The 22,678-nt window shown below is 39.7% G+C and overlaps 1 protein-coding gene across 1 annotated transcript in view; it reads left to right on the top strand.

Annotated features, from left to right (window-relative positions):
- The window catches only part of LOC108965215 (tyrosine-protein kinase RYK), a 64,955-nt gene extending 45,431 nt beyond the window's left edge, over window positions 1-19,524 (top strand). Inside the window, exons 7-10 of the mRNA XM_018927451.1 lie at window positions 16,581-16,975; window positions 17,037-17,177; window positions 17,277-17,573; window positions 19,413-19,524. Of these exons, the coding sequence (XP_018782996.1) occupies window positions 16,581-16,975; window positions 17,037-17,177; window positions 17,277-17,573; window positions 19,413-19,524 (945 nt within the window). The remainder of the gene's footprint in view (window positions 1-16,580; window positions 16,976-17,036; window positions 17,178-17,276; window positions 17,574-19,412) is intronic.
- Window positions 19,525-22,678: the final 3,154 nt, after the last annotated feature.

The following is a 22,678-nucleotide window of genomic DNA, read 5'->3' as shown; positions in this document are numbered from 1 at the left end:
TACATACATTTCCTTTATTGCTACGTGTCCTTTGTTGCAACCTGTGTGGCATAATTTGCCTACTTTGCAGACACCTCACCTTCTCCAGACACGTCGCGCCTCTGCGTGCGTAACATCAAAGGCACGATTTACAGTAATTACTAGTTGGTTGCTAGTTCCAATTGCCGTTGACCCACCTCTGTCGACGTAAAGACGACGACATTTGCCCGTCACGGCATGCCCGCTTAGCCAAGTACGCGTTTGTAGTTGCATTTCACATTGACACTTTGACGCACGTACCGTTACGTACGCTTTTCAAACATTACGGCACAGTCAATCCAATAATAGTCGAACGATTTGCTTCGCCACCGAACACACTGTCAACGCAATAAACTTAATTGAACTGGTAGGGACGGTCGACAGTTGGTAGCCTCGTTTTGTTGTTAGTTTGTGGCACGTCTTCTGCAACGGCACACTTCACATTTCCATAAATAAATACATACATTGCTCCTGTATACTGATATACATATACATTTATCTACCCAGTAAATTAGATGAATATTTTTAATTCGTATCCGTACTCAACCAAATAGTAACATAAAGTTAGCTTGAATTATAAAAAGCTTATTAATAATTAGGAGCAATTATGACGGAGCTATAGTTTGCATGATCATTTTAGCTTGCAATGGGCCTCTTAACTAGGAATGTTCGTTTAACTTAATATCATTAAAAAGACGCGGTTAATTTTCAACAATTTCTCAACAAGAAAAATATCCATTAAAATATAGCCGATAATATAACTAAAAATATAACCTAATGTGGTTTACTTTTGAGATCCAATAGCTGCATGAAGTACATTTCTTAGCTCTGGATATCTAAACTCTCTAAAAGTTACTAATCACATCACACTACTCTCTTTATTCTAAATAAATTGTCATCCATTTCGAGGCTGCCTACTTTTTGAAAAAGGAAAAGCACAGAAACAAAGTTTATTATAATTCAAAAGAACATTCTTTATCAATTATTTTTTAAAGATTATCTGTTTTCAATGTCTCGGATGGCCCATCCGCTGAGTCCAGTTTTCTATAACTCCTTCGAGCATTTCGATTGGTAACTGACGAATGACATGCGTGATGTTTCGCTCAAAAGCCGAGATTGTTCGCATAGACTTTCGACTTTGCACATCCCCACAAGAAAAAGTCTAAAGACATCCTATCACATCACATGATCATGGTGGCCAATCGGCCGGCCAAAAACGTGAAATTATCTGCTCACCGAAGTGTTCTCTCAATAAATCCATAGATTAATGCGATGTGTGCGAAGTGCCGCCGTCTTGTTGAAACCAAATGGCGCCGAGATCGCGAGCTTCAATTTCATGCATCAAACAGTTGGTTATCATGGCGCGATAACGGTCGCCATTGACGGTTACGTTCTCACCGGCTTCATTTTCGAAGTAATATGGATCGATGATTCCTTCGGCCCCCAAACCACACCAAACCGTTGTTTTTCTGAACAAAATGGCAGCTCTTGAATCTATTCAGATTGCTCTTCCACCCATATTTGGCAATTTTGCTTTTTTACATTCCCATTGAGTCAGAAATGGACCTCTTCGCTGAACAAATTTTGACTCGGAAACGTGGGATCTTCTTCAAACTTTTCAAATGCCAATAGAGCAAAGCGATGTCGCTTGGGAAGGTCGAGCGGCTTAATTTCTTATAAAATTATATAATTTATATAAATGTATTGAAAACAAACCACAAAAAGTGTTTTTTTTTTTTTTTTTTTTTTTTTTTTTTTTTTTTTTTTTTTTTTTTTTTTTTTTTTTTTTTTTTTTTTTATTTATTTTGTTTTTACTTGGAACTGGAAAGCATTGATTTGTGGTTCACTGGGTAGGCAAATGCCACACGTACATAGCAAGGTGTCAGCTGGAAGAGAGATTCCCTTATTGTATATATGTTGTATATATACATATGTATATATATATTTGTATATCTACACATCCTTTGCTACTGTGTAAATTAATATTTGTTAAGCCTACAACTGAATAAACTATTGTATGTAAGTGTTTCGCTTTGGCATTGGTGTGAGATCCTATAATTAGGTTTCGATTTTATCGTGTGACGTGACAAAACGTGACATTTAACCATTTGTCACATACACTTCCACCATTTGAAATATTTTCATTGTTTTCATGTAACATCACCCTTTCGCACAAGTCAGTTGAACCCTGTAAATGTAAATGTAAACTAATCATACATGCAGATTTCAAAGTAAAGAATTTAAGGGCAATTTATGTGGCAAATCGTCTTTAAAGAGGCGAAATAATTTCAACTCCCACGCGGCAATGAGAATAAATGTGGGAGGGTACTAATTTCACCCCAAAAGCTTAAGTAACCTCTTGAGCACCCTCCCGCATTTACTCTGGGGACTTGATTTTATAACTGCTAACAAGGTTCATGTCTTCGCTATTCGCAAAAAATATACGGAAAAGTTATCAAATTCTAAAAATTTTGAGTGACGTTGTGACATGTGTTTAAATAAATAGAACTGATTGAGGGGTGGCAAAAAATGATAATTCAATTCGTCAGAACAGTAATACTAGCTGATCAAATTTGGCACGGACTAACCAATTTAAAAAAAAATACAATATTTTCACATAATCTTTGTTGTGGCCTTCATTTTCGGACTGTCATTCCTAATACCATCTGATCAAATTTGACCCGGACTAACCAAAAAATCCAACATTTTTACATATTCCATTCCATAACTCACGGCTCATCGCCAGTAATAAGGCATTTCAAGTGTGTAAGGTGATCAGCAACGTTGTCAAGCACCCTGCCACCAGTTTTGCACGAACCCAAAATCGTTGTACATGCAATCTTTGAACAAATTTTTTATCGTTTCAGTTTGCCCAATTTTAATGAATTTGTCCGAATCATATTTGATCAGTCCTTTCAAAGAAATGCTAACGTCGAATTCGTTGAGCAAAAAATGCCAAAAAAAAAGCTTTTGAACCTTCAGCGAATGCCAACAAGATTCCCGAAAACAGAAAAAAAAATTGCTATAGTGTAAACGTGGCATTATAAACATGCTCTAACAACTCCAAAAGTTGTCGTAGTTAAAGTATCCTTTGAACACCTCATTATATAAACTCACCGGCTAAGTTTGACGCATTTCAACAAGCCGCTGATAATCAATTACAATTCACGAAATATGGTAATGATACTTTAATTACTTCAGGCATGCGAAACACGCCAGCAAACCAAAGTAGTATTAAACTTGTGCACTACCTAAAACTTTTTTACCTGCAGCTTAGAAAGTTCGGCTATACATCCTTTCTATTCTTTTTTTTTTTTTTTTTTTTTTTTTTTTGGGTTTTGTGAATTTTTTAATATTTATGTAAATGCGCTGCTAGTCTTACATTATGAAAACGATTAAATTATGGATCTTAAATAACCACTTAGATGTGCTCAAAGCAATTAATTATACGTTTTTATCGGCATTGAGGGCATTTAATTTTCTTCTACAAAAACTTTTGCAGCCCCACCTCACAGAAGCCTACCATCGCAAGCCAGCCGAACAAAGATCCACGCATACGCGCGCATAGCGTAGTCTCAGCGGTATGTGCAAATCTTAGACATTTTCCCACTTGACTGTGGGTTAAGTTTTCAACAAGCGCTTGCCTCACGTCAATCATGCCACTCGAACCCGGGTAAATTGCTTTCGAAAAATTTCAACGTCTTACCTTTTGTTACAGTTAACTTCTTATGGGCTTCATAATTTAAATTGTATAATTTACGCAATGCACAAAATTCTCATAATCCTAGTGGAGGCGGCAAGTGTGCCGACATTACCCAAAATGAAGTGCCTGACAAATATACTTGTACTTGAGCTTACATAATTTTAGGCGTAAAACAGCCTGCACGGAATTGGCCGTAAAATAACTTGTTCCACATAAAATTAACACCTCAGCTGTTATGGCAGATTTCAGCGCACCTTCAAGGTGGCTGCAACATGAAACCCCCAAAAAGGCGCCAAAGAAAGGGCTACAGACGGCGACGCACGAAGCATTGAAGGGTTCTTCTCGGTATTCGCATGTTCGCATAGATTTCATTGCTCAAGCATGCTTGAGTGGCACGCTGTTGCGCGCGCTGTCGGTTTGCCGGATTGCGGAGTGAAGCGCTCGAACTACATGCTCAGCAAGCTGAGAGCTGAGACCTCCAACCAGTTCGTTAGTTTTAGGCAAATTGAAATATAATTGGGAAGCTTTACAGCTCTACGCACGACAGCGTTTCACGCACCGAAGGGGAGGCGTGGCGACGAAAATGAAATAGAAATGTAGCATAAAACAATTGCTGGCAGCGGAAAGAAAGGTGGAGGTAAGCACTAGCAAAGCATAGTAGCTCTGCAAGCGAAGCGTTGGTAATGAATGTGATGATGAAATGAAACGAGTAATGAAAAGCCGGCGCACACCATCAAAAGCTTAGCGCTGTTTAAGGCGCCAGGGCAACACCTGCCCAATTTCACGTTCATTGAGTGGGCTGCTTGACGGCAAACGACCATGGGCACCCCACACACCCTACACCCGCAAGCCCCAGTGTTTATTTTCGTTATTTCTCAACTCAACTACGCTGTTTAGTTCTATATGTGTGTATGCGTGTGTGTGACAGATATTTTCCCAGCTGACGCAACGGGTGGCATGCAACCAAATTATATGCATAGAGTTGGGCTTTTTCCTATGATGGAATTTATATTTTGTGTAAACATGCAGCCGTGGGTGGGCGCGCTGCGCACTTGGTGTTGCATGGTATTTCACCATTTGTATGTATGTATGTATTTTCTCACCAATATTACGCCCTGCACTCCCTGCACTGCTTTCGGCAGCCATTTAGTCCACTTCTGATTTGGCAGGGCACATAATTACTTGTAATGTCGGGGTGACAAAACCGAAATTGTTTGTTGCGCATTAAACAGTGCAGCTGTGCTACGACTATATAACTGTAAACGCACAACTCACACATAAATATCGTGCCAAACCGCGCGGGCATACACAATAAAATTACAGCGACAAAGAGTAACGGACATTCACTGTCACTCAATGATTTGCATTTTGACATTCACTCAACCGCGCGCGTGTTCGCTCTCTCTCTCTCTCCTTCTAATCTCGCACTATTCATTTTGAAAACGCTGCGCTGTGACAATCACTTTGATTTTATGGTCCCAAAAGCACATTAAAACACCGCCCGTACTTTCAAAGTACACCCTTACTCATATAATTACGGCAAAGTCGTATTGTTCCACATTGTAGTGATGTTATATGTATGTATTCCTTCGTGGCAGAGTGACGTTGGTTACTTGCGGAATCAGTCAGTCTGATGCTTGTTGGTATTCAACTTAGTACTCAAGCTTAGACTATTAGACCATCGGAGAGTGACATTTCGAGTTAAAGAGCCAATAACTGTGGTATTAGCACGGTTTATGATCATTTATGCTGTGATAAGGAATTACTCGTAGAGCTTGACATTAAAATTATAAAATATTTGTATACGAAATATTTTGACAGCATAAAATGCATTTTTTATGACTTTTTATTGAGGCTCTGAAAGTGGAGGATCTTTCCTCTCGTACTTGAGTAAATCCTCATGCCTTAGTACTTGTATAAATCCTCATTATACCTGGTTAGATCATTGTTTTGACCGACGTTTTTGTAAAATCATTCACTTACTTTTACTTTTACAAGTCTTACTAAGAGAACTATCAAGATCTAATCTCCAAACACTACATTTCTTTCTCGAGTGACTCGATCGAATTCCGGAATGGAAAAAACCTAACCTAGCTGGTCCAATAACCTAATGACCTCCCCTGAATAATACAAACCATGAACTTTACGTCCTCAGAAGAACTTTTCTGATGCCTGGAATTATGTATTGTGTGGTATACCTTCACAGTGAGTCGTAATTTATTTGCTATGTGATTTACGGACATTTATAAACCGGATTTTGTGTTATAAAGATTTCCGATTGTCCAATAGCCAATCCTACTTTTAATCCATAGTGATGGGAAAGGATGATTCCGACAGATTCAGAAGACTGTAGGAAATGTCTAGAGCGGGACACCAGGGAAACAAAGGAACGTCTCTTGTTCACATGTTCCGCATTGGCAAGACTGCGCTGTGGGGACGCCACAGTATGATACACTGGAGAAGGTAGCGATAGTTAAACCGCAAAGTCTGCTAAAATTCGTGTCAAGAACAGGCATCCTAAAGGATGACTACTTCTCTTGGACATAGGAACTGAACTGCGTTCGACATCGCAAGAGCCAAAACTGGTCTATGCGTGGCTTATTGGCCTACCAAATTAACCTAACCTATGATAGTTACATAATGTGAACTCGGCATTAGAAATGTTCTCAAATCGAAAAAATAATCCCTCAAAATTTAAGAAAACAAGAACAAGATAGCACGGAAGCTATAATATATCCTTAATAAATCTTTGCACGATTTTGATCGGTCATTCGTATGGCAGTTTTATACTATATTCGTCCTATATAAGAGCTTTAACTGGAATCGGTCAGTTTGTATGGCAGATGTATGCTATAGTGGTCCGATATCGGCGAGTCCGACAACTAAGCAGTCTTTTAGTGAAAAAATTATGAATGAACACCTGTTCAAAGAAGCAGTTTTTCATTAATTTCAATTTTGATTAAGATCCATTTAATCCTCAGAACTTTAATCAAAAATTTGAAAACTTTAAGAAAATCAAACTGCCTAAAACCTTCAACGCTGGCAATACTTCCATTTGGTTTTAATCAGGCACACGTCAAACCCACTTAACCCAGTTAGCTGCTACCCGCGTCCACTACGGATCACCACCTTCTTTGACAACAATTGAACTAATAAAACGAAACGTCAAACACGTTTTAAACTTTAACAGGCAGGCGTGAGTGCGTATATAAATTGATTTTAACTGCCTATCAAGAGTTTAACCACTCCTTCAAAGCAACCCCTACTCCAAGCAACGCACACTTACCCACTCTACAACCACCAATACACACACACACATAGTCATCTGCCAATGCATTGAGCTATAGCTGTCACACTCACTAACAATAAAAGAACGTCCAACACACGCACACACTTGCATACTTATGTGCTGTTTGGATGTGTGTGTAAGTACATACTCACTTGAATGGTTGCGAGGTCCTTGCAGTGACTTGGCCACTCCGACGCATTCTGTTGGACGTTGGCTGTTGCACCCTCTTCAGCGGCAATAAGCGTCAGCTGCAGCATTGCAATTGGAACGCCAAGCTGAATGCATTGGACACACCAAATGTGAGTAGATGTCACATAAAAGCAGACAGCCATATGAGTGCTGCCACAGGTACAGCCTCCTATGTTTGTGTGTGAGTGTGGTTGCATGTAATGTGTCCTTATCTGTGGTCGAGTTGATGGATTAGGTTTTTGCTGGTCTCAACCCACAGAACCATTGCAGTTTGCTAAGTAATAGATGGATAAGAGCTTGATGAATGGATGCATTTTTTTTTTTTCAATTAAAAAATAAGTTTTGGAAATATAAAAAGTCTCATTATTTGAGTAAAAAATATGTGGAAATATAGCGTCATCACGCAGTTTCCTCAAGTCCTATAATGTCCATGACTTACTCATCGAATGATATAGTTCATCCTTAGGCAACGAATTTTTGGTATAATTTGTACAAGATTTGACGAGTCCACACTAAAACATAACAGATTTTGATTTTCCCCGAGAATTTTTATTATTTTCATAAGTTTTCTCGGAAAGCTCCATTTCTTTCCCAAAGTGTCCTCTGAAAACTCGAAAAGTATTTTCGTTTTTATAATCAAACTTCAACTTGTTTTTTTTTTCTTTATTTTTATAATGAATAATAATTTAAAGAAACAAATATGTACCATTTTGGTCGACCACTTTTTGACATTTTTCCGCTAGAGGCATTATTTCATTAACTTTTCTGGATTTTCGGCGAAAATCTGAGACATGTAATTTTCACAGGCTTCTCTTGAAGCCAACTTTACACCATTAAGGAAGTTCTGCTTTGACCGAAAAAAATTGTAGGCTGTTGGTGCAAGGTCAGGACTATGTGGTGGATGCATCAAAACGTCCCAGCCAAGCTCTCCCAGTTTTTGCCGAGTCATTAAATAGGTGTGTGGTCTAGCATTGTCCTAATGGAAGGCGAAGCCCTTTCTGTTGATCAGTTCTAGCCGTTTTATGTCGACTACTTGCTTCATATTGGATGATTCCTTTCCAATCCCACCAAATACTCAACCTTTTGAGGCGAGAATCCTGGTTTTACAACGATTTGTTGAGCTTCACCACGCTTGGACCTTGATCTTTTTCGCACATTTTTCTCGTATTTGATCCACTTTTCGTCTCCTGTTACTATTCGTTTTAGAAATGGTTCGATTTCATTTCGTTTCAGCAAACAATAGCAGATGTTCATTTGGTCCAGATGGAGATTAGAAATATTCGTTATACAGGACGTCAAAACTTTTTGCGATGTTCTGGCGCGCATGTGAGTCCTGAAGTCTTCTGGAGACGGTATGTTATTTTGGGGTTTACTTAATAGCAATTATTTCAGAGTTATGCTGTTACCAACCAGCCACTAGGTTTTTCCTTCACTAAGACCTTCATTTACTTCGTTTCAAAACATCTTCAGCCCGCTTTCCATGAAAGCTTCCTTAAATAATATATATGGCTGAAGGGCATCTTTAATGACACAATATACATTTTTCCTCTTTTCCAAAAGCCTCAGTAATATGGTTAACTGGGTTATCTGTTTATGTTGCCGTTTGCTGGACACCAAATATATACATTTGGTATTATATAACTATGTGAGGGGCTCTCTGAACACAAGTTTAGTGTTTAAATGTATGGATTTGGCGTTTGTGGCTGCAGCGTATGTGGCGAGTGGTGGGGGGTGTGAGTGTGACTGATATTGCAACAGCCGGTACGATTCAAACGACCACTCTTGGGGCATGATATTGGATATGTCATTTCGAATGTCACAACAAACCCATCGAATCTGTCAACTCAACTCAACTCAACGGAGTTATGCCCGAAGCCAAGGCTGTGGCCGCTGCAGGGGTGAGTAGTGGTGCATGTGCAGCACTGCCATCACAGAATGGATAAGCACAGTTGCATGCGGCACTACAAATGTTATTCATTAAGGCAAGTACCGTAATCCCCATCTCCCTGAACGCCGCAGGGCAGCGTTCGGTAGCAATTGTCAAAATTTCTAATTTGCGCTCTGCCAGCAAGCCGCAACACCAAACGGCACAAATGCAGGGCGCAGTGAGCAGATAAGATTGGCAACAACAACAGCACCAACAATTACGGTACCCCAGCACCACCACGCTTACACTAATTAACAACTCGCACAAGTCGTAATCTGCGAGGCCTTGACTTGAGTTTTGTAGTCCAACCACCACCCCCACAAGATCAACACCAACGCACACCAGCCATGCCACTTGCAACTTGTGCGCGGCGCTGCTTCGTTGCTTGGAATTGCTCATTAATTTTGAGTTCAGCTATGTTGATTTTTCTATTGCTCGCAGGAATCACTTTCTGACTCTATTAAAGATTTAAGTTATGACATCGACATACCGCAACAGCGCGGCACCGCGCAGCACAACAACTGTGGCAACACCGGCAGCTACAACCGCTTGGCATGTTAATACGATGCCACCAAAAACAAAAGCATTGCAAAAATAATAAAAAACCAATGTCAACCGCAACTGCACAGCTGCTTGACTCCTTGGCTGCTGCACACCCCCGCCAAACCGCCGTCGCGCAACACTTCGTTTCGCATACATACCCAGTTGGCTCTCTTATTGCCACTTATTTGTGTGTTAGTGCGCTTCAGCTCGTTTGGTTGTCGTTAGTCAAAGTTTTAATTACACTTTCACTGCGATGTCGGTTGACGCCCAGTGTCGCTCGCTTCTTTCACAGCGCCGTCGTTTGTGCCTGCGTTCGGAGCGTTTGTGCGTTGCGTTGAGTGGGAGTTCCGGCCAGCCTCTTTCACTATTCCACCTCCGTTTTGGTACAAAGCAGCGTATTATTACTTATTTGGCGACAAAGATTTATCACCAAAGCGCTCCAGCGACACTCCTATCGTCCGCCGGGCTCATCCTCAGCCTCGAAATGAATTTGCTTTTGTTTCTTTTTTTGGATCGTCGTTTTGGCGTTTGTCGCTGTGGCTTCGGGATGATAGAGTGTGCATTGTTTCGCTGTAATTGAAATTTTCCTTCTCCGTATATGCCATACAGTTACATAATTTAGACAATGCGTGTCTATACGCAACCGAAAAAGTGAGTTTGCTGGTGGCGAATATGTCCCACAAACAAATTTATGCGGATAAGACGAGAATATACTTCATTTCCGGTTTTGATCCCCTTTTGTAATAAGATATTAGCTATTTAAAGCCGACCGTTTCCCCGTGTGTCAAGAAGTACTCAACTACCCAAACTACCTAACCTCGACCACAGCCTCTGACCACCCAATGGTCGAGTCTACGTAATCCGAACGGGCCCGGATTTTTTATCCGGTAAAAGACTGTTCAGATCTATCAGATGCAGAATTCAATCGCTACACAACAACAACCACCCTACAATCCAATTGCCGTCAAATGAACCTGAACTAACAAAAAAACATTTTCACTATTGGCTCAAACCGTGGCAACGCTAAGCCACGACTCGTATCGCATTCAGTGCCTTAAGCAAATGTATTTAAAGAATTCCAGCGCGTATCCTAAAGCGTAGTTTTTAGTTTCGGAAGCGGAAAAAAGTCAGTGGGAGTCCCAGCTGGCAAATTCGATGGCCGAATAATAATTCTCGTTTCGCATATTGTCTAGAAGACAGTCGCAATCATTCTAGAATGTGACAGTGAAAATTTCAAAATTTCTCTGTCATTAAAGACAAGTTGTTTTACACTGAGCTCAGTGCCCATTGTGGAACAGTGTGGAACGAATTCTTGGTGAATCACATCAAGGTAATCAAAGATAAGGTTGAGCATGATCTTGATTTTCAACTAACTTTGGCATGTATTTTGGGTTTTGGCTCAATTTTGGAGCGCTCTTCGCTAGATTTTGGACAATCTCGACGTCACATTCATTGATCCAAGTCTCGTCAACAGTACTGATGCCTTTGAATAATTCAGGGCCCTCAGCTACAAAACTACTACAAAACATTAACCAAAAAAAGTTGAGTCGTTCTGTAAGAGATATTGAGATCTTATATTAACCTCAAAACGACAATTTTCAATGACATCGTGGCTGCTGTAGTTGTTGTTGTAATCCATTAGGATGACAAGAATTAGATGTTGTCATTGACGTCATCCAACGGTAGGCCTAGGAAATGTACTGTTTCAAGGGGGAAAAGAGGTGTCAGATGTGTGGGGTTAGCAGGGCATGCAAAGAGGGGACTAGTGTCGTGCGGGGACTAATTGCATACTGGGCATATGTCTGATACGTTAGGGTCTATTATGGATAAGTAGAAGTTTCACCTGCTACAGTATCCAGAACGAAGCTGCGCAAGGAGGCGGTTCCATTCCAAGCAGGTGACAGCAGGGATGATTTGTTGGAAAGCTTAGCAGCAGAAACTGCTTAAAGAAGAGTTCATTATGCTCCTTAACTTTGAGCACACGTTCCTCACTATGCAGATGTTCGATGGCAGACATCAAGAGCCAACCTGTCTTAGTCCAGAGTGTAGTATTCTAATATGATTTGAGCTTCCTCGTCTGCGTTTCACCTCATCCAGGTGACCATATTGGTGTGACGTAGTTAAAAAACGATGAGATTGTCGTTGAAAGCTTTCCGTTTGCGGAGAGTTTTCGAAGACTTCACGAGCAAGGTGGATATATTCGGCTAAGATAGATTCTCAAAAACACTTTTCCAACATTTTCAACGAATATATAGCCGTGATTCTTTTGGGGCACAACATTTTAAACAAACTAGTTATCCAATGTAATATTCTATAGTTACATTATAGCTTAAAAATACTCGATTACTCGGCCGACTTGTGTTCGTTGGGTTATATTATATTTATTGCTCTTCAGCTGTTGGTGACAAAGCCGTTCTATATAGAGCCGACTTGTTTTTCAAACGCGCTTTTCACCGCAACAATCACCTGCTGAACCTTCGGCCTGCTCATCATTCCCTCTAAACCGAACATTCCCAAAGTCATTTGGCTTAACAATGCATAGTGTTGCTCGTACAGCCCACGGCTTTTATCACTTGACTGATGTTGTTTTTTTCCATTTTGTAACGCAAAGCTATTATTGTTGTAGTGACAACTTTTTTTTGGGTCTAGTAAGCCAAAGCTCATTTATTTATTATTTTTCTCGTCGTCGCACTCATTATTGTAGTTGACTGGCGGCAACAGACAGGCGAGTGTTTTGTTTGCTGGCTATTTTGGGCAGTGCCAACATTGTCACCGTTTAAGTAGTTACTACAGAGCTTGCCACAGCCACAGCCACAGCCACATTGACGACAATTTGCGGCCGAACGCAAATAAATTTTCCTCATATTGCGGTTGTTCGCTTTAATAAATGAAATTGTTGTCAATGTGTTTTTGTGTTTTTTGTTTTATTTTTTCGCTTTGCGGTTGCCACGTTATGCCCAAGACTGAAGTGGCGGTGGTGGTGGCGTCTGCGGTTCTCCGTTGCTATGTTGCTATTATCTTGTGCAACACTATTGCCCACATTGTTGTTGCTGTTGTTGGGCGCTGCTGGTGGTATCTTTAATTTTCACGATTTTCTCTTATTTCTTTATCTGCTGCATGTGGCAAGGCACGTGCATATGTGTGTGGGTGTCAATATTGTGCTCGTAGTGCGGAATACAATTAAGCCACATCTCTCGCCCATCGCGCGCTGCCCTTTCACACTCTTTTATCTGTCTGCTGCATTGTTTTTTATTATTTCCTTTTTATTGCCCTCTTGTCTGTTGTTGTTATTTTTGTGGTTGTTGTTGTTGTTGTTGTTGTTGCATTGGCATTGTTTTTCGAAAATTGCCATTTGCCACATTGGCAAAGCGGTAATGGCCAGTCCCACACACGCGTGGCCGGCGCGTAGTACGGGCATGCCACGCGTTCGACAAAAGGCCACACAATGCCAGCGGCCCTGCAGAGCTCCCAGCCGTTGCAGGACAATCTGGCAATTGTTGCCGGTGGCACCGACAGTTGGCGGTTGGGAAATTACGTAATTTTCGCTTGATGAAGATTTACGGCTTGCACAGGCCCAACCACCGGCTGGCAAATTGAGGTGGGCGCTGGCCGTCGGCAATAGTCGCCCGAGCAGCTGCTAAACCAACTACATCCATATGTACAGCGGTGCGGCGGCAAGCATACTCTGTACAACAGCGTTCGCTTTGGTTTCGGCTATTGGCCCTTAGCCGTAAGCCGCTAGCCGTTGGCCTTATTGTCTCTCCTTTTTTTTGTGCCTATTGGTCTTTTCTATGGTTTTGCGGCTTTAGCGGTGCTGAGCTCAACAATGACAACTCTATTTACCTATTCAAAGCTCGGTTAATGCCTTGCAACAACAACAAACAATTAGATAAACAATAACATTCGCTAAGTCACCAGGACAAAACTTAATTTGAAAACATTTATGTGAATAAAACACTTAAGCTCAGGCGCATTAATTGAAAAAATCACAATAAAGGCCAAAGTACGAATTAGGCCGAAGGAAATTCGTGATTGTGGTGGAAATTAAAACATATTCGGTCAATGGCTTTTGTGTGTGCAAGTGTGTGTGTATGCCTCCCTAAGGCTCCTTCCATCGCTATCGACAAGTCGTGGTCTGCCATTTCTGCGCTTGCTGCTAATAAATTTGCCATTAAGACCTTTTGTTGTGTTTTGTATGGCATATGCTGGAAGAACAAGATTTTTCGATTAAAGATAAAAATTTAGCGAGGTTAATTTAATTTTGTTACAACTTCGCTATTTGGTATATTTTTTCTACGCATTTCAACTAGGACCCTATTAAGCCCTGTATGTATTTTACACGGACTAATCACTGCGAATTTCTTGCAACTAGCCACCACTGAGTTGAATCACATCTACTAGTAAGTAACATTAAAGCTGACCCAGAAAATTAGCTTTAGCTCTTTTCCGGATGGAGTTTACGCAGGAGAAGCAAAACCGTTTTAAGACATTTTTCTTCTTAACAATCAGCATAAAAAAATGAACTCAACAGATGTGTGATTCCCTTCATCAGTCAAGTAGTTTCTATGATGGTATGTAAGGTATTGGTTACCTAGCTAAATTCCTTACTTTTTTATTTAAAAATTTCAGCCTTAATTTATAAAAAAATATGTCTATTAGTATTATTCAAAGCATTGCCCATCTGAGGTGCTAACATTTTCACGTCAGTCTGGCAATTTATGGCTTCAATCCCATAAGAACTGAGCAGCCTTGGAATGAATCAATAATCTTTCTGATATCCTCTTCTGAAGTGATCCGAATTCTAGTGTTGGCATTCTGCATCAACCGGATCAACTGGTTTTTGCACATAGTTTTTAACTACTCTTGCAACAAAAGACCGAGTTTGTCATATTAAATTATTGAATCGTGACTAGTCGCAAATTCGGGCAGTTTTTCGTAATCATGGCGTTCCGCGTTAATGATTTCACCCAGTTTTATAAGCTTATAACATGGGACCCCTTTCTGAAGCCAGCAAATATAGAGAAGAACCTTAGCGTCATGAGTATTTGGCTTCTTTCTTAATTTGGCTGGATAGCCAGGTACAACACATGATTTTTCGCGTTTAGCTTGGTCGCAATGGATCCACCACCTTGACTTCGTTTCATAGCGTTCAAAGATCGTTTGTGAACATGCAAAATCACCTTTCAACTCCTCCCCGTTTCAGTTCACATTTCACCACATTTTCTTCTTTATAAATATACTCCGGCGCTTTGAACAATTTGAAAACTCTGCTTGAATGCCTTCCAGAGGTTCTTCCGGGTTTGGCAAAAATCTTCTTCGAGTAATGTTTCAGCTCTTCAGCTAAAAACTGACCGTCCAAGACTTTCTTCGTCTTCCAAGCTAAAACTACCAGTCTTAAATTGACATCAAAAATGATGCCGGTAAGAACGTCACCGTCAATGGCGATCGTTATAGTGCCATGATAACCGATTAACTATTTTATGCCTGATATTCGTGGTCTCGACGGAATTTGGTTTCAACAAGGCGGTGCCACATCCAACACATCGCATCAACCAATGGATAAAACTATAATACTACGAGACAACTACTACTACTTACAAGAACATCATTTTGCTCGGTCAGTTTTTATGGCAGCTACAGACCACAATAGCATAGATATCCGATATCGCCGATTCCGACAATGGAGGAGTATTTTAAAACAGAACGTGTGCGAAATTTCCGATCTAGTATATCTTAAAAAATGAAGAACTAGTTCCTCTATATGCAGACGGACTGACGCAGGTAGGGATGGATAGAAAAACGGACATGGCTAAATCGACTCACCTCGTCACACTGATTGTTTATATACTGTATGCTTTGAAGATTTGCGAACATGATATACCCTGTTCAGGGTATAAAGATTATTGTTATTTAGGCTTTAAACGAATGGATTTCGAGCTATGGATACCTACCCAAAGATGACGAAAAATTAAAAAAAAAATTTAATAACTTTAATTTTTCTTTAATCGGGAGTTTAAACCCCAAATCTCTAAGTTATAATTTCAGCCAAGAGGTTGCTATAGTTTGCTATAGCCTCTGTAGTATTTAAAGAGTTTGATGTCATTACGAGAATTGCACTGACACTCATCCTGCGATCCTCCATTGCACTTAAAGCATATTCTTACAAACTAGTTTCAGACTACTTAGCTGGAAGTGCTTTGGATTATTAAGGAACTTCATTTCATGAAAATATAATCTTAAAAACATCAGCTGAAACATCCGAAGTAATTCCCGTATATCCCGTAACTTCAGTTCATATTAGTGCTAATCTAATTGAACTAATTGTTAGTGTGTGTGTGTGTGTTATTAAAGTTCCAAGTATGTCAGTTGCTATTGATTGTTCGGGTGGGCGTGACCACGCTGCGTTTGATGTGTACTTACCTCACTGTCCACAACATCGGACTGTTGGTAATGACGATGAACATTTGTTTAGCCGGTGGCTTAGCCAAATGCAAACGAAAACATTGAACGCCTCTTCCAGACTGAAGTACAAGTTCATTAACTCGACTATTAAACACACAATGCCACACCACAACTTTTCGCAGCAGATAAACATTTGCAACTCACACAAACAAATGTTAGTTTGTGTGTGTGTGACTGTGCGTGTGCTGATTATAATGTACTCGCATGTGTTTGTTTATATAATCCACACGCTGGCTCAGGACTGCAACCAATTGATTATCTACTAAATATCGGCACATCAGCATGAAATCCGCACGTCACAATGAATAATGACCGAGCCAACTGACACATATATACATACACGCACACACCGGCTGACACTTTAAGTGCTTAGCACACACACACACACCCATGCACGCACTGAATTTTACTTTCCTATTTACGTCACTTCCTTTCTCCACTCCTTGCAGGTCTACAGTATGTCCACACCGAAGAGCAGTCGCGGCGGCGGCAATGGCAGCGTTTTCGGTGGCGCTAGTTCGTCCGCCGGCAGTGGTAGTGATCCCAAAGAAAAGCTTCGTCGCATACCCAACGTACAGCCGGGCACGCTTATGTGCCAGCACCTAATAAAGGAGGGCACCTACGGCCGCATCTACGCGGGTAATCTCGGTGACTCGTGCGATGTAATTATCAAAACTGTCGTTGATGGCGCCTCGCTGACGCAGGTGGCCTGTCTGCTGCAAGAAGCCTCAACGTTAATCGGTGTGTGTCATCCGAACATACTGACGCCTTTGCTGGCGAACACCGAGCTACCAGGTCCACCGGAGATCGCCTATCCATATCCGTCCAAGGGCAATCTCAAAATGTGCGTTGACAAGAGACACTCTGAGAGAAGAATATAATTAATATTTTTGTATTTTGTATAGCTTCTTACAGAAGTCGCGTGAGCTCAACTCGCCGCTTAGCACCCGTCAACTGGTGGAGTTCGGTTTGCATGTGACCAAAGGACTCGCACACCTACACTCGATGGGTATTATACACCGCGATGTTGCCACCCGCAATTGCTAGTGAGTGTTTGTTGTATTCTTTTTCTTGTTTCTATGGCTTCTCATTAAAAAATTGTTCACTTAATATTTCTTTTCTTTGTTCGCTCTCTCTCTTTGCAGTCTCGATATGGATTCCTACGTGAAAATTTGTGATAGCGCTTTATCGCGCGATCTCTTTCCCGACGACTATCATTGCCTGGGCGACAACGAGAATCGGCCGCTCAAGTGGATGGCTTTGGAATCGCTACAGAAGAAATACTTCAATACTTATAGTGACATTTGGACATTAGGTGTTCTCTTCTGGGAGTTGGCCACATTGGCGCTTACGCCTTTTGAAGAGGTGGACATTTTTGAGTTGAGCGCATACCTCTCGGATGGCTTTAGATTGGGGCAACCGATCAACTGTCCCGATGAATTGTAAGTAATCTCTTCCAGAAACAGCAAATTAAATATATAGTAGATTGTGGCTTGATTTGCAGAACTTCCGTTGTCGGTCTGAGTTTGAAAACCTTATTTTGAAGATTTTCTGAAATTAATCTCAAGCACAATTATTTATGAATAATCAGCTTCAGATCTAAATCCAATGCGTTTTATTTACTTATTTATTTATTTAGTTAAGTCTATGAACATTAATTCTTACTGACTAATGGAAAATTAGGATGCTCAATAGATTTCTAAAATAATTGTAATTCGTAATAGATCAGCAAGCATACATAGGTTCATAATTTTACGTATACTTTATATAAAGAAACTGAATAGAGACCTGATCGGCATGCTATATCAATGCTTTTACCGCTCTCGAGCTTCGAAAAGGTTAGGTTAGATAAAGTAAGTCTAGTAGGCTAATAAGTCGGGCACTGTCTTACTCTTGATATTTTCTGCATTCTGCACGATCTGAAGGCCAATTCCTATAAGAGTACTCCACCACCAGATTGAGATCAGAGAGGAAACCAAACATGTTACTGCAGTCTCCTCGATCAAGCGCCAGTCAGATCAGATGTATTTTAAAATCCATCAATTTTTTTACATTGACTTATTCAGTTTTGTACCCTGATAAGTCAATCCATGCCACTGTCCAGATAACCTTATAGACAACATTACACCATTTTTTGACAATTTCGTCCATTATCTCGTTATTCTTTATGCCTTTGGGACCTGGCTAAAGTAGAAATGAATCACTTAATCTTGGTGACCTGCCCACTGTCAACCTGCTACCCAAGAACCTTTTGGCCGATACGCGATGGCCAAAGCTTGGATGGTATGTTGGTAGAAGGATTTACTATCAGGAGCTCTCTATCAACTAGCAATAGATTTATTTATAGTCCACGTTCGATTTACGATAAGCTATCTAACCAAACCTAACCTAATAGCCACTCCAATTGTTGTTGTAACCTAATAGCCACACATTTGTCGAAGAAGAGATCCATAAGTGGCAGGTTCAGTACTACTTCAAAAAAGTGCTTTATACAGGACTTTAGATATCACAACGGACCACTGTTCTAGGCTGTCGAAATGAGATTGTAAAAGTATCTTTTAACCTAACCTAAAAGCTTTTTTAAGCAGGTCGAGCAACTCAAGAACTTTTGCTTCAAAGAGTGATCCATTTCGAAGTTTTCTACTTCTTTGGCACTTATTTGTTGAAGATTATCTCCATGACTCGTTCGAGCATTTTTATTGGCGTAAGACACGCGTAGTTTTGCTTCAAAATCTGAATTGTAGCGAGATTGTCCGCTTAGACTTTTGACTTTACATATCTCCACAAGAAGAAGTATAATGGTGTGATATCTCACGATCTTGGCTTAAAACATGAAATTATCTGCTCACCGAAGTGTTCTCTCAATAACTAAATTGATTGATGCGGTATATGGGAAGTGTGCGCCGACCTGTTCAAATCAAATATCTCAGGACCACTAGCTTAAATTTCAGGCATCAAAAAGTCGGTTACCATCAAGCGATAATTGTCGTCGGTCAAAAAAAGGCTTTTGAAGAAAATATATCTCTTGGATCACTCATTATGAGTAAAAGTCATTGGCTGTATTTTTTAACAGCAGATTATTTATGAGTCGAGCTGAAATGGGATTGAGAGTGTATTTTATCTAAAAAGCAAATTCTACAGAATGATGTACAAGAGATTTTCTCGCACGAACCCACAGAAAAATATAAAATTGGAGAAAACACTTTTAACTTCCTGATTTTCAGTTTTCATTATATTTTTTTGTAACCCAGTACCTTTTTTTTATTTTTTTTACTTCACAGCTTCACCGTGATGTCCTGCTGCTGGCTGGAGGACCCCAAGCAAAGACCTTCCTTCCCGCAACTACTCGCCTACTTACAAGACTTTCACGAGGACCTGGGCAAGTATATATAAATTCATACAAAGCTCTTAAAGTGAAGAGTATGGGAGAACCTGGCAGGGCAAGGACATTGCCCTCGAAGCGCTGCAAATGTGTAAATAGATTGAAAGCTCGTTAATAAACTTAAAAAAATAGAAAAATCTATCAAATTGATTGGGCGTTTTAAATTCAAATTAGTTAGTTACAAAAATACAACAACAAAAGTTATGCATTTGAATGTAAATAAAAAGCTACACACACACACACAAACAACTCCAATTGCAATTTCAGCATTCAATTATGCAATGATTTACAAAACGAAACCGCAAAAACACAAAAACAAATAAATGCAACTAAATGCATAGAAAGAGAAGAGAGAAAAACATTAAGGTATATTTAATGAAATTAATTAAATTGGGCTGCACAATTTTTTTGATTTATAAAACGTGACCGAACACACACAAACACCCACACGTTTGTATATGCATGTGTATGCCCACACATTTATTGTTATTGTATGGATTGTAAGCATTATTAAGCGAGTATTTAAATGTATTGTGGTATATTTTTTAAATTTAAGCGAATATATGTATATGTATATGGAAGATACTTTTTACACACCCATTTACTATGTAAGCATTAGAGCAAAGGATGGTATGGCATTTTATATGGTGTAACGGTGAACAGCACCAGTACATGAGTATACATGAAAAATTGTTGAGAAAGAAGTGCGAGCAATCGAGCTGATCGAATAGTGAAATGTAACAGTGGTAGTGAGCAACAACAACAACAACAACTAATATATTTCAATATTTACATGCGTGTATATAATATATACATACACACCCTTGCATATTTGTATTATATTATATTTACAAAATAGCTATTTATCTATAGTAAATATTTAAAATCCGCGCACACACATGCAAACACATGTTTCTGCATCTGTGTAAATTGGCACAGCGATAGAGAGAAAAAATTGGTAAAAGAGCGCAACAGGAGCACAACACAATAGCTGCAATTGTGCTGAAGTTTAAGTAAATTTAATCAATGTTATCGACAACAAAGGACCCCAGGAATCGTAAATCATAACGACAAAGGGTTAAATTCGTTGTTAACTTATTATAATTGTATGATATTAACTCAATGCCATAGCGAAATTCACTTAACAAATACAACTGCCATCAGCAACACACACACACACACACACTGCCATTAATATAGCAAACATAGTGCAATAAACCGCGAAAGGTCAAAAGCAAAAGCAATTTCATGTCGATAGAATTTTGTTTTTTGTTTATTATGTTATCTCCTGAGTACTTTTGTACGCATAGTTACTTTTATTAGTTAATTTTGTTATACACTTATTTACATATAATTCCTACATGAATGCGCACTTTTACGTACACAGCACACAGTGGCTCACAGCTTTTTCCGTGCTTAAATTTTTGGCCTTTATAGAAAGAAAACTACTAATGACATAAAAAAAAAATTAAATGCAGAATTTATAAAGGCATTTTTTATTTGAATAATAATTTAATTTTAACCTGTTTGACCGTTTGTGTTTTTAGTTTAGTAAAAGTTCCATGTGAATGAAAAATTAAGACCACTTCTTATTTCGTGCACTGACATCAGCTTAAGAAAAAACTTCTATAAAACTATTTAGTATTTCGTAAGACCTCCGTTGTAATCTTTTTAACGATTAACCGTCGAAGCAACATGTTTTTGAGTAGTTTCCCAGGGGAATCTTATGCCTTTCCTCTACTGTTTCAGGCTTTAGTTCGTTCACATACCTTTTTAGTGTCGCCTTGTCCACAATTGCTCACAAATTTTCAATGGCCTTTAAGTCAGGAGATTGTGGAGATGGTTTCATGGGGTGTTAAAAGTTCGAACTCAGTTATGATTGTACAATCGCCGATTTGCGTTTCAGTTATTGCCCTGTTAATATCGGAAACGATCGCCACCCAAAGCTTTGGCACTTGGCAACAAATTTTCTTTTAGTATGTTTAAATACTATATATATGTTTGTCCATTGTGCCATCAACAAGCACTAGTTTGCGAACTCCAGAAGCAGCCATGCAAGCCCAAACCATGATACTTCACTCACCGTGCTCAACAGTGGCTTTTAAATTTTTATTTTCAAATTTTTGTATTGGTTTTGGGCCACACATATTTCATACCAACCAAATCAGTGAAAATGACATCTTCCCAGAATGAATTTGGCTTCGTCACATGGTCCTGAGCAAATTTAGGTCGACTTTGTATATTTTTCTTCGAAATAAATGGTTTTTGCGTGCTACTCGATCATTGAAGTTATGTTCACGCAGTATATGATGCACATGTACCATCTTTCTCTGTAAGGTTCAAAAATTGTATTTACTAGTTGCACGAAATAAACTGTGAGCCACTGTACATACGAATATGTATTGCAGGTCTTAAATACCCAGTGAGAAATGTAGAGCGTTAGTGCTAGGTACGAAAATCTCTAAAAATAGCTTTGATTTTTAAAATTATATTACATTAGTTAAGGGCCACCCCTATGCAGTAGTAAACTAACTGCTCAAAAACACCGAAAGGCATACCAGAAATCAATCTCCATTACAACCAGCGTAGCGCAATACTCAGCGATAGTCCAGAATCACTAAGAGCGATCTATGCTTATGAAGTCAAATCGCTCTTGGTGGAGGAGTCTAGGGGAAGACTGAACAGCCTATCAGGATGCAATAGTGTACACCTGATCTGGGTGCCGGTGCATAAAGGGGTACCCAGCAATGAGCTGGGCCACGAACTAACCCGCTCTGCGGCAGCTTCCATGATGATGGAGGCAGATCCACGCATTGCGGAGGGGCCCCACATTATAAAGGAGAGTGTGAGGAGAGAATAGCACTGGCAGCAGGAATGCGCCACATCAAGCTACTACCCATGAATTTTCTTTGACGGAGCTTTGTTGTCAGAAATGAAATTCATGATGTTTATTGATGCGCTGTTGCTGAATTAATCCAATTCGTGGGTTGTAAAAAATAATAGCACAAAAATACGATTTAATTAAATTTTTAGGTCGAGAAGAATATTTTATGTTACTGTAAACATCACAAATAGCGCTCGTATTACAAAACGTTCTATATAAAGTCAAAAATGTCAAACTTTACGACAAAGTTTTAATTCCAAAGGACGGCTTCCAAAAGTAGT

Source organism: Bactrocera latifrons, unplaced genomic scaffold, assembly GCF_001853355.1.
Source record: "Bactrocera latifrons isolate USDA-ARS-PBARC rearing strain unplaced genomic scaffold, ASM185335v1 scaffold_137, whole genome shotgun sequence".
Taxonomy (NCBI): domain Eukaryota; kingdom Metazoa; phylum Arthropoda; class Insecta; order Diptera; family Tephritidae; genus Bactrocera; species Bactrocera latifrons.
This window is presented reverse-complemented; position numbering and strand designations above follow the sequence as displayed.